The sequence below is a fragment of the Manacus candei genome, unplaced genomic scaffold (assembly GCF_025592945.1).
Source record: "Manacus candei isolate 608988 ecotype Guabito, Panama unplaced genomic scaffold, ASM2559294v1 h1tg000055l, whole genome shotgun sequence".
Taxonomy (NCBI): Eukaryota; Metazoa; Chordata; class Aves; order Passeriformes; family Pipridae; genus Manacus; species Manacus candei.
Window position 1 is genome coordinate 560,320 of NW_026138103.1, and position 15,638 is coordinate 575,957.

At 57.6% G+C, this 15,638-nt stretch overlaps 2 protein-coding genes across 2 annotated transcripts in view; one reads left to right on the forward strand and one right to left on the reverse strand.

The window, feature by feature from the left end:
- LOC127477597 (kelch-like protein 10) overlaps nt 1-15,638 on the reverse strand; it is a 38,334-nt gene that overhangs the window by 481 nt on the left and 22,215 nt on the right. The window contains 3 exon segments of the mRNA XM_051802104.1: nt 1-20; nt 114-591; nt 4,297-4,508. Coding sequence (XP_051658064.1) covers nt 1-20; nt 114-591; nt 4,297-4,508 — 710 coding nt within the window.
- Nucleotides 5,988-15,638, forward strand: part of LOC127477599 (zinc finger protein 397-like) — a 70,257-nt gene continuing 60,606 nt past the window's right edge. Inside the window, exon 1 of the mRNA XM_051802106.1 lies at nt 5,988-6,118. The gene's annotated coding sequence lies outside the window, so the exon portion shown is untranslated. The remainder of the gene's footprint in view (nt 6,119-15,638) is intronic.

Here is a 15,638-nt window from a genome sequence, read left to right on the forward strand (position 1 = left end):
TGTAGGAGTGCCAGTCGAACCTGGAACATGCAAGGAGGAGGTTAGAATACTAATGCTGATGGTTTCCCCCTTGGCAGCCTCTGGGGACAGCTTCAAAGCTGTGTTGCACCCACCTTGTCCAGCAAGCAGGCGATGTACTGCCGCCTGTTCTGCGGGTCGTGAGCGATCCACCTCAGCACAGCCTCCAGCATGGCTTCTTCTCGCCTCACGTTGAGCTCGTCCTTCTCGATGATGTGTGCCAGCTCCTCAGCAGAGAGGGCTAGGAACTCCTCGGACACCTGGGACACCTCCTCGAAGTGATGCAGGATGTATGCGCAGGCGGCTGCGCGCAGGTCGGGGCAGTAGTAATAGTTAGTGAGTCTCCAGATGCCAATGCAGTTCTCAGAGCATAGCCTGGAGCGGAGGAACTCGCAGCACAGGTTGACGATGCCCATGATGTTGAACTGGTCTGCTGCAGCCAGCAAACTCTCAACGTTGTCCTCCATGATCGGTACTGTCCCAGTGTAGGCGTACTTGAGGATGAGACCCATCATTTCAGCTGAAACACCAGGGATTTGATAGACCATCTTGTCCCAGTTGGTAAACAGAGTCCTGAAAACACAGCACTGCTGCATTAAATCCTGTCCTTGGGTCCCCTGTGTTTCCCAAACTCCCAGGGCAACAGTTTAGGCACTGGCAGGAGCCCTGCTGGGAGGTCCCATAGTTTATTAATTAATGTTTTACTTTCTGGTTGTTTGAAAAAGGAGATAAAGCCTCTGGCTGGGGACAGGGAGCACCAGGGTGAACGGCCCTCATGCTTCCACAGGAATCATAAAATCACAAAATGGTCTGGGTTGGAGGGGACCTTCAGGATTATCCCATTCCAACCCCTGCCATGGGTAGGAACTCCTTCCACTAGAGCAGGTTGCTCCAAGCCCCATCCAACCTGGCCTTGGACACTTCCAGAGATGGGGCAGTCACAGCTTCTCTGGGCAACCTGTGCCAGGACCTCACCACCCTCACAGGGAGGAATTTTTAACAACTATCTAATATAAACCTCTGTCAGTGTGACACCATTACTCCTTGTCCTGTCACTCCAGGCCCTTGTAAATAAATTCTTGTGTTTCCAATACTGACCCAAAGTAGACACTGCAACAGGAGAGGATTTGCTTGTGAGCTTTGAATTCCACTCCATCAACTGTTATGATCACATCACAGGGTCTCTCTTCAAGGCGGAGCTCGTTGGAGATGCTGCAATTCCTTTCGCTTGTCTCCCTCTCCATGTTGGAGGATGAGCTATCCCCCACCTTGGAGTCAGAGGCAGAGTGGACCTATCTGATGCACGTGGAACACTCTGGTGTTGCCTGCAAACATCCAGTGCTGAACCCACTCGCTGGCTCTGGATTGTGACCCGTGATGACATCACAACCACAGGGGTGACCCAGGCCCAACATTCCCTGGTTGTCCGGCGCCTTCACTTCCCCTCGGCCCAGGTTCTGCTGAACCCCAGGCCTGCACAATGTTAATGGTTGCTTGGAGCAAAATCATCTGTGTGATCCCCCAGCATAAGAATAATGAATAATAATAAATAATCCTCACTCAGTATTATTTTGCCAGAGTATAAAAGTCCCGAAAGGTGGGCACTGACTGCTGCTGAAGTGCCTTGTGCCACCTCACCCAGGAGGAAGCTGAGGCACAGCCCAGCTCCTGTCAGAGCTGAAGTCACACACACTGCCCCTGATTTGTCACTCGAGGTGTGCCAGGGGAGGTTTAGGTTGGTTCCTGGGAAAGTTTTTTCCCCAAAAGGGCTGTCCAGCCCTGGCACAGCTGCCCAGGGCAGCAGCGGTGGCGTCCTCATCCCTGTCCAGGTTTAAAAGCCGTGTGGCTCTTGGGGACATGGGTTAGTGGTGGCCTTGGCAGTGCTGGGGGACGGTTCTCTGCGGGCATTTCCCGCACAGGGTTCTGCAACTCCGCATCCCTTGCGGGCCCGAACGGCCCTGCCGGCGGCTTCTTTATTGGAATCTTTCCTTTCTGTTTCGCCCTCCCCGCTCGCTGCGGCAGAAACGAAACCGCCGGTCCCGCCCCGCGCTGCTGCGGGCGCCGGGCGGAGGCGCAGCCGGGGCACGGGGGGTCCCCCCGCACCCCCTACCCCGAGCACGCCCCGAGTCCCCCCCGGCCCCGCGGCCGCGTTCCGGTCCCGCCCCCCCAGTCCCCCCCCGCGGCTGCGCGGCCCGGCGGGAGCGGAGCGGGAGCGGAGCGGGAGCGATGGTGAGCGGGGTCCGCGGGCCGGGAGCCCGGGCTGGGGCAGCGGCGGCCCCGGGGCTGGGCGGGGGAGCGCGGCCAGGAGGGCGCTGGAGGGTCCTCGGTCCCACCAGGGCGGCACCGAGCGGGGTCTCTGCTCTGCCCGCAGGTGCCCGAGCTGGAGAAAGCCACGGTCCGGATCCGGCAGCCCGAGCGCGTGCGGGGGATCATTTGGACCCTCCGGGAGCAGGGGGTGGCCAAGCTGCAGGGAAGCCCTGCTTCAGCACCACTTGCCCTGGCCGTGGAGCTGCCAGGTGGGCACTGGAGCCCTGTCCCTGCTGACAGCGGCCCCAGGGGGGTTGCCCCCTCCATCCCTCCGTGCCGTGGCCCCTTACCCACGCCGACGCTGCCGTAGCCCAGGTGGGGCCCAGGTGACGCCGCTCGTTCACGCACATGCCCTGCAGCCCCCTGTCCACGCCCACCACGCCGGCCACTGTGGCCCCTGGGTCATAGCTGGGGCGAAGGGACAGGCCTGTCAGAGGTGCAAAAAAGGATGCAGCTCCCAAAGCTGCTGGGGGGGGCAGAGTGGGGGCACAGGGCTGCCCCCTCCCCGAGGTGCAGGTAGCCCACCACAGCCCATGAGCCTCTGTGCTGCAGGCAGAATCCACAGCTCAAAAACACGCATCCTGATGGGCTCAATCCTGCGCTGTTGGGGGCAGCTGCCCCCTGCAGCACTGCTCAGGGCTCCAGCCTGACCCTGCACCTCCAGAACCCATCAGTTGCCTCCCCAGGTCTCACCCACAGAGCTGGGCTGGAGGCCGGCGGCTCCCAGGCTTCCTGCTGCTTCCAAACCATTTTGCATATGGCACATTGGAGCTTTGTGCAGCAAGGAGGAAAGACAACGTCCCGGCCTCATTTTTAAACTGCAGATTTCTTTTTATTTTTAGATCTCAAAAAACTCTAAGAAGTAAGTGGAGACATCTCAGGTAAATCGAAATCCTTCATCCCCTTGTTTCTGTGTCCCCGGTTCTCCCCCTGCTCACGGTGCTGCAAACCAGGGGCTGCCCCAGGCTCGGGTCCCAGCCAGTGTGGGCAGAGCAGGAGGGATGCGGGGCCAAGGGACACTGAGTGGAGCAAAGCCTCTGGGGTAATGGCAGGTTTCTCCACTGCCACGTCTCAAAGTGCTTTAAGTGTTTTCCTGCCTGTGCAGCACAAGCAGATACATGTTCCTGAGTGCAGAACGTCCCACTTAGGGCCAAATCCTGCCTGTGCCCGGGACAGGCTCCCGCACGGCACTGTAGAGCTGAGGGCATGCCAGGCTCCCCGAGGGGCTGGGGGGAGCTGGGGGACACGGCAGGGCAGCCGGGCAGGGGCTGGGGGAAGGGCTGCAGCCTGGGTTGAGGCTTTGCTTGAGGCCCCCCCAGGCTGACACATGTACAGGGCTCCCCGGGTCCATGTGCTCACCCCAGCACCCATCAAAAGCCTTTCTTGGGGGGGATCTGGGCACTGTCTGGAGCGGGCAGCTGCCTGCCCTGGCCTGGCTGCCCCTGTCCAAGGGCTGGGGGACGCATGCGGGGTCGCCGCAGCTGCCCGCCCGCCCCGGGATGCGGGTGGGGGCTGGAGGAGACATGCAGGGTCCCACCACAGCTTCCCCCCGCATGCAGGCGGCACAGAGCCGCGGGCGATACCTGGAGTCAAACTTTTCGCCATCTTTAAAGGTCCCATTGTAGTGCTAGCAAATGAAATCCCCCATCTGCGCCTCCCGCAGGCAGATTTTGGGGGTATAGTATCTGTCTATCACCACGTCTTCCCAGCGCCGGGGCCCCCAGGATGCCCAGGAGGAGGAGGAGGACGAGGCAGCGGCTGCCCAGGCCCATGGCCATGGCGCTGGGGCTGCAGCGGCAGAAGGGCCCGGCGGGGGGAAGGCGGAGAAGGGGGGTCCGGGACGCCCCTTCCCTGCCCGGGACGCCCCTTCCCTTCGCTTTCCCTCCCTTCCCTTCCCCTGCACCCGCCCAGCCCGGCCCTCTTGGAATTTCTCTAGACATGTCGCTCATCTCCCTCTCCATGTTGGAGGACCTGAAGTAGGTACTGCAACCGCAGAGGATGAGCTTGTGAGCCTTGAATTCTACGCCATCCACGTTCATGATTGCATCACAGAGTTTCCCTTCCAGGCGGAGCTCGTTGGCGATGCTCCAATTCCCTTTGCTCATCTCTCTCTCTATGTTGGAGGATGACTGTCTGGTGGGTGCTGAGCTATCCCCCACGTTGGAGTCTGAGGCAGAGTGGACCTATCTGACGCACGTGGAACACTCTGGTGTTGCCTGCAAACATCCAGTGCTGAACCCACTCGCTGGCTCTGGATTGTGACCCGTGATGACATCACAACCACAGGGGTGACCCAGGCCCAACATTCCCTGGTTGCCCGGCGCCTTCACTTCCCCTCGGCCCAGGTTCTGCTGAACCCCGGGCCTGCACAATGTTAATGGTTGCTTGGAGCAAAATGGTCTGTGTGATCCCCCAGCATAAGAATAATGAATAATAATAAATAATCCTCAGTATTGTTTTGCCAGAGTGTAAAAGTCCCGAAAGGTGGCACTGACTGCTGCTGAAGTGCCTTGTGCCACCTCACCCAGGAGGAAGCTGAGGCACAGCCCAGCTCCTGTCAGTGCTGAAGTCACACACACTGCCCCTGATTTGTCACTGGAGGTGAAGCCCAGAGTCCAGTGCAAGCAGGCAGCCCTCAGCTTGCACATCATGTCCCCTCCCTGCAGGTTCCTGTCCTTGAGCCCAGGCCCTGAGGTGAGGCTGAGAAGTGGCGCGGAGGTGAGCCCAGAGCTGTCCCTGAGGTGAGGCTGAGAATAAGTGCAAGGCAGAGGTGCTGCTGAGGAAGGAGAGCCCCGTGGTGGGGAAGAGACAAAGCTGTGAGTGCCCATCTCCGAGCAGGTGCTGTGTCCATCCCCTGTGTGCCAGGTGAGCTGGGGCTTTGCTGCAGAGCTGCGGGCGCTGATTTGAGCGTCTCCAAGTGCTGAGATGGTGGGCACCCAGGAACACCAACTGTGCCTGGCCACGGAGCCTGCAAGGAGGAGCAGAGACAGCCCTGGCAGTGTGGGGGGCCAGGTTGTCCCTGTGCCTTCCCCTGCAGGCCCTGGCTGTCCCTGCTGGGCCCCTGTCCATCCCCATCAGGTCCCTGCCCGTGCCCCCGGGGCTGAGCTCCCCCCAGGAAGTGCCGTGGAGCTGAAGCTGCTGCCATCCCCCCCTGCAGCCGCTGCCCCAGCCAAGGGAGCAGCAAAGGCAGGGCCAGGAGCAGAGGCAGCAGCAGGGGAGCCCTGGGGGGGCCGGGAAGCTCTTGTGTGGGGCAGGAAAGAGGCGCTGGGCACGAGGCCGGGGCTGTGCTGAGCAGGCCCAGCCCTCACATCCCCCCAGCCAACGCCGGCTACCCGGGGGGCGCGGGAGGGACCCCCAGCCCGTGTGCCCCACACTGAGCTGGCAGAGAGAGCCAAGGGACAGGGCCACGGGCAGGGCCACGGGGGAGGGACAGGCAGGGCCATTGCAGGGCCACGGTGAGGGCACAGCCTGTGGCAGCAGAGCTGCCCAGGGCCAGGGGCAGCCGGGGCTGTTGGGACCAGCCAGTGCTGGGGCCGAGCAGAGCACGAGGCCTCTTGCAGACCCCTGGAGCAGCTTCCTACTTGCCAGCCCCGCCCTGGTGGGGTGACACTGTCCCCTCCCTAAGGGACACTCCCCCTGAAATCTTTGGGGGAACCTTTTGTGTCTATTCCTGGTTCCTGATTCCTGCTGGGGACCTGAGGGAGCCTCTGCAATCCCATCCATGGGGCACAATCTCCTCTCCAGAGCTTGACTCAGTGCAGACTTTGCAGGGAAATCTGTGCTGGCAGCCCGAGTATGTCCTGACCCCCCATGCTCCCCCCAGAATATTTGGGACAAGTTCCCCCTTCCCAGGCACGCACAGGATGGGGGGCAGTTGTTTTCCTGCTGTTCCTGTTCCTGCTCAGCCCTGGGTGGCTCTTGGGGGTGGGCAGCAGGTGTTTTTTGGGGGTGCTGGGCTGGGTTGGGGGCAGAGCCCCAGCGGTGGGTGGAGGATGCGGGTCCCCCCCATGGTGGGGGTTGGTGTTGCTGGTCAGGCCCCGCCGGCTCCATTGTCAGCCCGGTGCCGGCGGGGGGGACACAGCGGGTTTGGGGCCCCTCCAGGATGTGGAGCCCGGGAGCTGCCAAGTGTGGAGGGTGGAGCGGGGCGATACCGGAGCTGGGGGACCCCCGGCAGCCTGGAGGGGGGAGCACGGAGAGAGAGAAGCCCCGAGACCCCCGGGAGCCTGAAACGGGGGGAGTGGAGAAGGGGAAGCCTGGACAGTGGGGACCCCTGGGATCCTCAGGACAATGAAGTGGAAAACCTGGAGAGAGGGAATATCCGGGAATGTGGCACCCTGAAGGCGAGAGTCAGAGGAGAAGGGACCCTTGAGACCCAACACTCCCAAGTGTTTTATTGTGCAGTAACTAATTCTTCTAAAAATCTGTGGTCTGATCATTTGCAACCCTAAACAATTCATTTCTATCAATAGATCTGATTTGCCATCATTAAAACCTGGGGGACAAAAGTGGTTCAGTCACATCCCAAGGCTGGGATTGGATCCAGCAGCCCCCAGCACCCCACAAGCAGTTGGGAGCTCAGGGGGGCCACCCCCTTTGCCAGTCCCCCTGTGCCCCAAGACCCCCATGGGACCGTCAGACCCACCAGACCACCTTCCCTTTTCCACCCTTCTCCCTGTTCCTTCCACTTTCCCATGGTCCCCTCAATCCCCAGCCCAACCAGGATCACTCTGAGGTCTCAACCCCTGCTTTTTTCCCACTCTCCCACCCCTTCCACATCATCCCCCGACTCCCCAGCCCCTCGTGCTCAGTTTGGGGGTCCCACCCTTCCCTTTTCCCCACTCTTCTGACCTCTCCCACCCATTTCCCATCACCCCCCAAACTTCAGTGCCCCTCCCCCTCCACTTTTGGGGGGTTCCACTCCCCTCCCACTCAGTTTGGGGTCCCACCACCCCTTTATCCCCTCTGACCCCCCTATTCCCACCGATCTCCCCCTTCCCACCCCCCACTCACCCGAGAGCTCCTCGCCCGCAGCCGGGGGGGCTCCCAACACCACCAGTGCCCAGAGAAGACCCCCAGAAAAGGGGTTGGGGGGGGTCCTGGGTGGGCTCTGAGTGTGTTTGGGGGTCCTTGGGGAGCTGTGGGGAGGTTTTGGGGAAGTTCCCAGCACCTTTTGGTGTGAACTGGGTGCTTTATTGAGGGGCAGGTGCCCTCCCAAAGCCCCCCCAGAACGGGCTGACATTGGGGAAACACCGGGGGGGTCCCCATTCCCGATCCATCCTGGGCCGGTTCTGCCCCCCCCAAACTCGGCTCCACCTCACAGAGACCCTCCAAGCCCCTCCCCCACTGCCCCCAATAACCGGGACTGGGGAGAACTGGGAAGCTTTACTGGGATCACTGGGAGCAGCCAGGTGGAGGCAGAGTGACAGCAGGGGAGGGGGGGACACACGACCCCCCAAAATCCTCACAGGGATGGGGGGGTCGAGGCTGGGCCCGAGGCTCTGGGGAGGGGCTGCGGCCGCCGGCGGCTCAGGAGCTCTGTGGGGAGAGAAAAGGGGGTGACACCGGGGTGGGGGGACAGGGGGGACACCGGGATACACTGAGACCCAGACTGGATCCAGCAGGATCATATGTACTGGGATCATACTGGGATCAGACTAGGATCATACTGGCAGCAAGTGGTTCTACACTTGGGGCAACTGGGAGCTACTAAGATCCCACTGGGAGCAATTGGGAGCAACTGGGACCATGCTGGGCACAACTGGGATCCTATTGGGAGCAACTGGGCCCACAGTGAAGGCGGCTGGGGTCATACTGGGACTGACTGGGTTTGTCCTGAGGGCAGCTGGGACCATGTTGGGGCAACTGGGGTATACTGGGAACAAGCGGATCACGCTGGAGGTGACTGAATAATTGGTGTTTGAAAACATATATATGTAGGGTTTATTTTAGAACAATGTTGTTTCAAAGGTAAACAGGTATGTTGCCATTTTGGGTGTTATCATCTCTATCTCTCATCTACAGCAATATGGCATAAAGAGAACCTTTAGGGAAAATGCATAAGGGAAAGGCAGGATAAGGGTAAGGGAGAGGAAGAGGAAGCAGAGACGAGAGTGGAAAGATGTCTATAGTCACCGTCCATGGGGTCCAGAGATGGAACTTGGCAGTTGCAGCTCCAATGGCTGTCAGTTGAAGTGGTGGCCTTGATCCATTGGGGTGGGGGAGGGAAGCCCCCACACTCCAAGAAGTTATGAGTTATTATATCCATGGATGGTGTCCCAGGCCGTGCCACGAACCCCCAACATCTCCTGGGCCTGCGCAGAGTTCCCGTGAGGGGCCTGGGAAAAGGGTTTCTCCTGCCTTTCAAGATTGGCTGAGGGGGGAATGGGTTTTGATGGGCCATCAGAGGTCTAATGCAAAAGTCCTGCAGCTCCTCTTTGAGTGACACTTCTTCCTCACATCCAGTTTGAACCTTCCAAGCTGCACTTTACAAGTTTCTTTTCATTCCAGCACCAAGCAAAGCTCCATCCTGTCACATCTCCTCTAGACCCTCTCCAGTTCTTCCTCATTCCTCTAGAATAGGGAACCTCACAGACAGACAGACCACTCCAGATGTGCTGAGTCCAAGGGGGTGACAACTCCTTGTCTGGGTGCCCACACTCCCCCCAAGGCAGCCCCATGTGCAGTTGGCCTTAAATCAAGGGGCCGTTCTGATTCTTTGTAATGTCACGGAATCCAGTGGCACCGTGACACTGCAGGGCCTCATGAACCAAAGGAATGCAGGGACACTGGGGAATCTCATGGAACCAAGGGGCCATAGTGACACTGAAGAGTCTCAGGGCACCCCCTGTGCCTGCCCAGAACTCCATGGAATCAAGCAGAGCCGCTGCCTCCCCCCCGCCGCCGCAGGGACCGGTGTCGCCGGCTCTGCCCCGCTTGGACACCTCTGGAGTCAGCGTGTTCTTGGGCAGCACCACTGATCTCAGACCAGAGATTTGCCCAGATTTGGCTTTGCCCCCTCTTTCCTTGGTTTCTTTTTTGTTCTTTGTTCATTCAGGGGGAAAAGGGGGAAGGGAGGCAGGTGTTGATCCCTGGTTTGATCTGTTTACAAAAGGGAGTTGGGGCAGGGGGGCAGAGAGGAGGCAATTTCTCTCTCTGCTGTTCTTTGAACTGTTCTGTTGGGATTGCTGGGTTTGCTGCTCTATTTCTCATCAGTGAACTGCCACGGCCCGCGGGGGAAAGGAAAATGGGACCGGGCACTGCAAATCAGGGTCTTGACACAGCTGAGGTCTCGTGAAGCAATGCCAACTTTATTAGGCCAAGCAGGGACTTACAGAGGGTTGGAACAGGGGCTGGACTCAGGACAGGGGAGGAGTAAAGGATTGACAGCTCAGGGACTCTTGGGATAGGGCAACAGGGTAGAGATGGGCGGAGTCTGGGTGTCACCAGGAGAATGGGCCAATAGGAGCTACCTCTGCACTGCACCAAACAGCAGCCAATAGCAGGCAGAGGAGCGGGAAAACAGGGCAGAACAACAGGTTTTGGCGGGAAAACTGTGAGGGAAGAAGGAGACAATATGGAGGAGATGATTTTTAAAACAACAAGCTGGGGTACATACAACACTAGGACAGTACAACAATAAACTGGGGAAAACTGGGGAAAAACTGTCAGTCCAATGGTAGTCACATCCGGTAAATAAACGTCTTTTCCAGTGTATTAGTGTCCATTCAGGTGTAGATTAGTCATCTCAGGGGTTATAGATCTGTCTCCAAGCCTGGTATTTCTGCCAGTCGTTTTCTTCTTCCCCAACAGTAAACTGTTATTTTTTTCACTTATACCCCTTTGTATTTTGTCTCCTTGTACTGGTGGGGAATAAAAGGGGAGTGAGTTAATTTGATTGGAGTTCCCACCTCAATAAATGTCTTTAAACCAGGACACATTGCTCAAGGGCTCTCTGAAATTTGGCATCATTCACAAAGGACTTGAAAACACATTTTGTCCCATTGTACAGAGAGATAATAAAGATGTTCTCTAGTGGTGTTCAAGAGATGGTCACTGAGGGATTTCACCAGGAAGTTGCTGCCAAGAGGACTTTGTACCATGGATTTTATTTGACACTCTTCATTCAACCAACTTCCCACCCACCACATCTTCCACTTCTTCAGTCCAGCTCTTGCCAGTCTGGCCATAAGGAGAGCACAGGAGACCATGTCAAGGGCCTTGATAAAGTCTGGGCACAAAACATCCCCTTCTATTCCCTCTTACAGGGGTTCTGCAATCCCTGCCTTGTCCTTCCCATGCCTGGCAATGGCTGCAGGAGGACTTGCCCTATCCCCTTCCCTGCTGAGCCTGTGCAGTGTGGAACTCTGCCAACCCTCCTTGCTGCCCTGTTTGCAGACTGCTTCCATGTCTGCCTTTGCCAAGGCTGCAGGAAGCTCTGGGATGGCTCTGGCCTTTCCAAGGGTTTGGGAGAGGTCTCCCAGTGACACTGCCCAGCCTTCTCAATAGCCCGGACACCAAAACCTTTTCCATAGCCCACACTTCCAGAGGAGTGCCCAGGACACAACACAGGTTATCCTGGTGGTTCTGGAGAATGAGAATTGATTTCTTCCTCGAGGCCAACCCCTCCAATTGGATTTGAGTGCAGCTGAAAGGTTCCCTCAGCATTTTGCCCGGTGCCTCCCTGCCCTGAAGGTTTGTGGCCATCAGGCTGGAGCTGAGGGGGTTGGGCAGGTGCCTGAGGAGGGGGTAGAACAAGGGCTGTGTCCAACTGTGCCAGGAGGGCTGTGCTGGGCAAGGATGAGGAGGCTGCAGAAAACAGTGGCACTGGGGAGGGGAGAGGAGCAGCTGGAGAGACCTTGTGCCTGCCCACGCTGGGCAGGAGCTGCCCCAGGATGGCAGCTCTGAAGCACTCACAGGATGTCCCTGGGAACAGGAGGGGAAGACTGGATCTGAAAATGGAACCTGGAAAGCAGAGAGCAGCAGTGTCATGGTGACACTGCAGGAGAGTTCCAACCCTGGAGCAAGGTCCCAGAAGAAGTGACCCAGTCCATGCAGTGGCCTCAGAAGATCCCACAGCATCCTGGAGATGCTGGAAGGGAGCCCAGCTCTGCTTCACAGGTTCCCAGGGCCTGTTCCTGCCTGTGCTCCAAGGGCTTCCACCCCCCAGGACTGTGCTCAGAGAGCACTCAGGCCTTACAGTGAGAAAGGGGCTCAGGAGGACAGTGTGGAAGTGGCAAGAGAGCAGCTCTAGAAAGTCCAAGCACTGCTGCTCCCTGGCAGTGCTGCTGGGCTGGGATTATTGTCCCCTTCCCGTTTGCAAATACACCCTGTCCTGCAGTGTGCTGTCCTTTGGGAACAGCTAAGAAGAAGGTTGTTGGACAAAGAAGGCACTGCAGGGTCCTTTACTTTGTTTAAATAGTCAGAGAGCACAATTCACCATTTATACATCTCTGGGTCCAATTCAATGGGTAGACACTAAATTAGAAGGCAGTTGCAAAATAATATTTCATTACACAGAAAACTATTGCAAGAAGAACCAGATGACCTCCATGAGTGCCCTGAGCAGGAAGGCTGGGCAATGAAGGAGTCCCCTTCTGAATGTTATGCCCCAGAAAACAGGCACTTTATTGCTCCTGAAAAGCATCCAGTCATCATTTTTCTCAGGTGTTCTTGAGCTCCTGATTCCTGAGGCTGTAGATGAGGGGGTTCAGTGCTGGAGGAATCACTGAGTAGAGAACTGATAGTGCCAGATCCAGGGATGAGGAGGAAGTTGAGGGGGGCTTCAGGTAGGCAAATGTGCCAGTGCTGATAACAACAGAGACCACGGCCAGGTGAGGGAGGCAGGTGGAAAAGGCTTTGTGCCGTCCCTGCTGAGAGGGGATCCTCAGCACAGCCCTGAAGATCTGCACAGAGGAGAAACAATGAAAACAAAACAACCAAATGATAAAGAGATGGAAAACAAGAGATGCCCAATTTCCCTGATGTAGGAATGTGAGCAGGAGAGCTTGAGGATGTGTGGGATTTCACAGCAGAACTGGCCCAGGGCATTGCCCTGGCACAGGGGCAGGGAAAATGTATTGGCTGTGTGCAGCAGAGAATAGAGAAAGCCAGTGGCCCAGGCAGCTGCTGCCATGTGGGCACAAGCTCTGCTGCCCAGGAGGGTCCCGTAGTGCAGGGGTTTGCAGATGGGAACATAGCGGTCGTAGCACATGATGGTGAGGAGGGAAAACTCTGCTGACATGAAAAAGGCAAAGAGAAACAGCTGTGCAGCACATCTCATGCAGGAAATGGTTGTGGTGTTCTGGAGGGAATTGTGCATGGCTTTGGGGACAGTGGTGCAGGTGCAGCCCAGGTCTGTGAGGGAGAGGTGGAGCAGGAAGAAGCCCATGGGGTGTGCAGGTGGTGGTCGCAGCTACAGCGCTGAGGATGAGGCCCTTGACCAGGAGGGCAGCCAGGGAGATGCCCAGGAAGAGCCAGAAGTGCAGGAGCTGCAGCTCCCGCCTGTCTGCCAATGCCAGGAGGAGGAACTGGGTGAGGGAGCTGCTCTTGGGCATTTGCTGCTTCCCAGCACAGGGACACTGCTCAGAAACATGAAATGACAGGGAGAAGTTAAGACAGCCCCCTCTCAGCAAAGCCAGTGCAGTTTTCAGGGAAATCCCCTCCAAGTCAAGGCATTTCTTTTCTCTGCTTTGTGCTCCTTGAGGGTGCTGTGAAGAGCAGGAGATCTGCCCATGGTGCTGCCAAGGACTCAGCTTTGCTCTGCTGCAGTGCAGACATGGAGCTGGTTTGGGACAGCTCTCATGATCCCAGGGGATGTCACATGGAACCCAACTTTGATGGAAAAATTCAATTCCTGTACAGTTGTCTTGGAGCAATTTGAGCTGCAGAAGAGAGGCACAGTGTGTCCTTGAAATATTTTTGACTGAGATTTTTGTTTACAGTCATAACACTGGGGGGTGTTTTTTAGGGGCAAATTTTTCTGGTGACAAATCTGAAGAGTGTTGAGACAGGACAGGCAGAAGGGCTGAGCTCTCTGTTGCTTATTGCAGAGCCAGGAGAGCTACAGGGCCTCTCAGCCTGTTTCCCATCTGCCCTGCACTTTCCCTCTTGCTGCCTTGAAGAGGACTTCACACACAGATTCATCTTTAAAACCCCACCAAGATCTGTGCTGAGAGCAGGGCAGCGCTGCTGGAAAGGGCAGCCCTGGGAAGTGTCTCCTGTGCCAGCCCAGAGGTGCAGCTGTGCTGGACAGAGCAGGACAGGAGCCCTCCTGCAGAGAAGCCAAGGGCTGGGACAGGAGAGTGCCCACCCCCAAGGGAAGGCTCAGCACTGCCCAGGGTCCTGTGCTCATTTCTGATGCTGCCTGAAATACTCATCTCTGAGAGTAAAAGAGTTTGAATTTCAGTGCAGCCTCCTGACCTGAGAGAACAATGTCTGTGCTACAATGCCTAAGCAGGAAACACGCCTCAGGACTAATTCCTTTCCTGTAGCCCTTGTCTTTTGTGAGCTTTGCAAAACATTCTCCATTCAATAAGGTGTAGTGGTGTGGAGCTGTGAGCAGGTCTGACCCTGCAACAGCGAGACGCAGAAAAGATCCTCCCTCAGCTGCCAGGTTTGCTCCTTGCCCACAGCCCTTGTGCCCCAGCCCTGGCAGCAGCTCCCCGGGCCGGCTGAGAGCTGCCCCTGGCAGGCAGCAGAGTCCCTGCCCAGCACAGCGCCCTGGGCTGCAGGACCCTGCTCTGCCCCACAGCCCTGGGCACCCCTGGCTGCACCCCCGGCTTCACAGCTCTTCCAAAGGGCCCCAAAACAGCCCCTGCTCACCCATCCCATCAGCTGGGGCTGGGCCAGCTTTAGGAGATGCCTCCAGGAGCTGCCCCTGCACTGCCCTGCAGCCACAGACTCACCGTGTGCACCCTGCCGAGGTTCCTCCTGCAGGGAGCTCTCAGCCCTCCTGCCAGTGCTGAGCCCCTTGAAGCTCTGTCTGTGCCCTGCTGGTGTCCCTGAGCTGGCCTGGCAGTGCCCTCAGCCCTGCTGGGCTGTGCAGAGGAGCTGCTCACCAGCAGAGCTGTCTCTTTGAAGCTCTTCTTGCTTGCCAGGAGCTCCCTGTGTGCCAGGAGCCCGGCCCAGCTCAGCAGCACAGCAACAGCCCCAGGCATTTCATGACCCTCGGGGGGTTTGATGTTGTTTACATGAGACTCAGTCCCTGAGAGGAAGTTCAAACAATTTCTCAAGAAGTCAAAATGAGAATGAAACACTGAGGTTTCTTGCAGTGCTAATGAGTCTCACTGAGGGACACAACTGAGAACGTGTCCCCAGGTTGCAGTTAGAGCAGAAAACTGCAGACAGTGATGCCAAGGATGGACAGGCAAGGGAAAGGTGGCTCTAATGCTGAAGAAACGTTGAGTTGTTTACTTTATCCAGAGGACCAAGCCCTGACCCCCAGCCCCTGGGAAGGGACATCCTGTCCCTGCCTCATTCCTCAGGGCTCTTCCTGGGGCACTGGCATGTGGGATGTGCAATGCCAAGGGCAGGCCCATGGGGTGGCACCTGCCAGGCTGCTGAGCAGGGACAAGGAGGCCATGAGGCCCCAGGGCTGCAAGGGGCACTCCCCTCCTCCTGGCATCAGGGGCACAGACAGCAGCCATGGCCAAAGACCTGCAGAAGGTGGCTCTGTCAGGGCCTTTCAGCTTCTCCCCATGCCTGTCTCCTCTCCAGCCCAGGCTGTCCTACGGTGTCCATGCCCTGCCCCTTTCCCTGCAGGCTGTCGTCATCCCCCCGGCTGCCCCACCTGGCTGGCACCTTCCTGCACTGACATCTCTGCGTCCTCCCTGGCTCTTCCTGCACACACAAAGCCTTGGGCTCATCCACACTCCTCCTGGGGGATGTGTTGCAGCGTTTCCCATGGAGTGAAATTCCTTTTTCCTCAAGTCCACTCGGGACCTCCCCAGCTACACTTGGCACTAATTCTTTCTTTCTCATGCTCTTTTCTGCTCTGACAAAAGGATCCACCGTCTCTAAATCCTCCCTTCAAGCCCTCTCAGGGCTGTCCTGTGCTGTCCTCAGTCTCCACACCATCGAGGCCACAGCTCCTTAGCCCCTCTCTAGTGGTCAGGTGCTTGAGACCTTTCCAGCCCATCTCGGGAGATCTCTGGGCACTCACAGATGTTTTTGCAGATGAAAACGTCGAGCTCATAGTGTGAGGAAATCACAGCTACCAGGGCAGCCATCCTAAATTCCCATTGCTACAGTCAGTTACCATGGCAAACATCATACATTCCCTTTCTAAGGTCAGTTACCACAGCAACCATCATAAT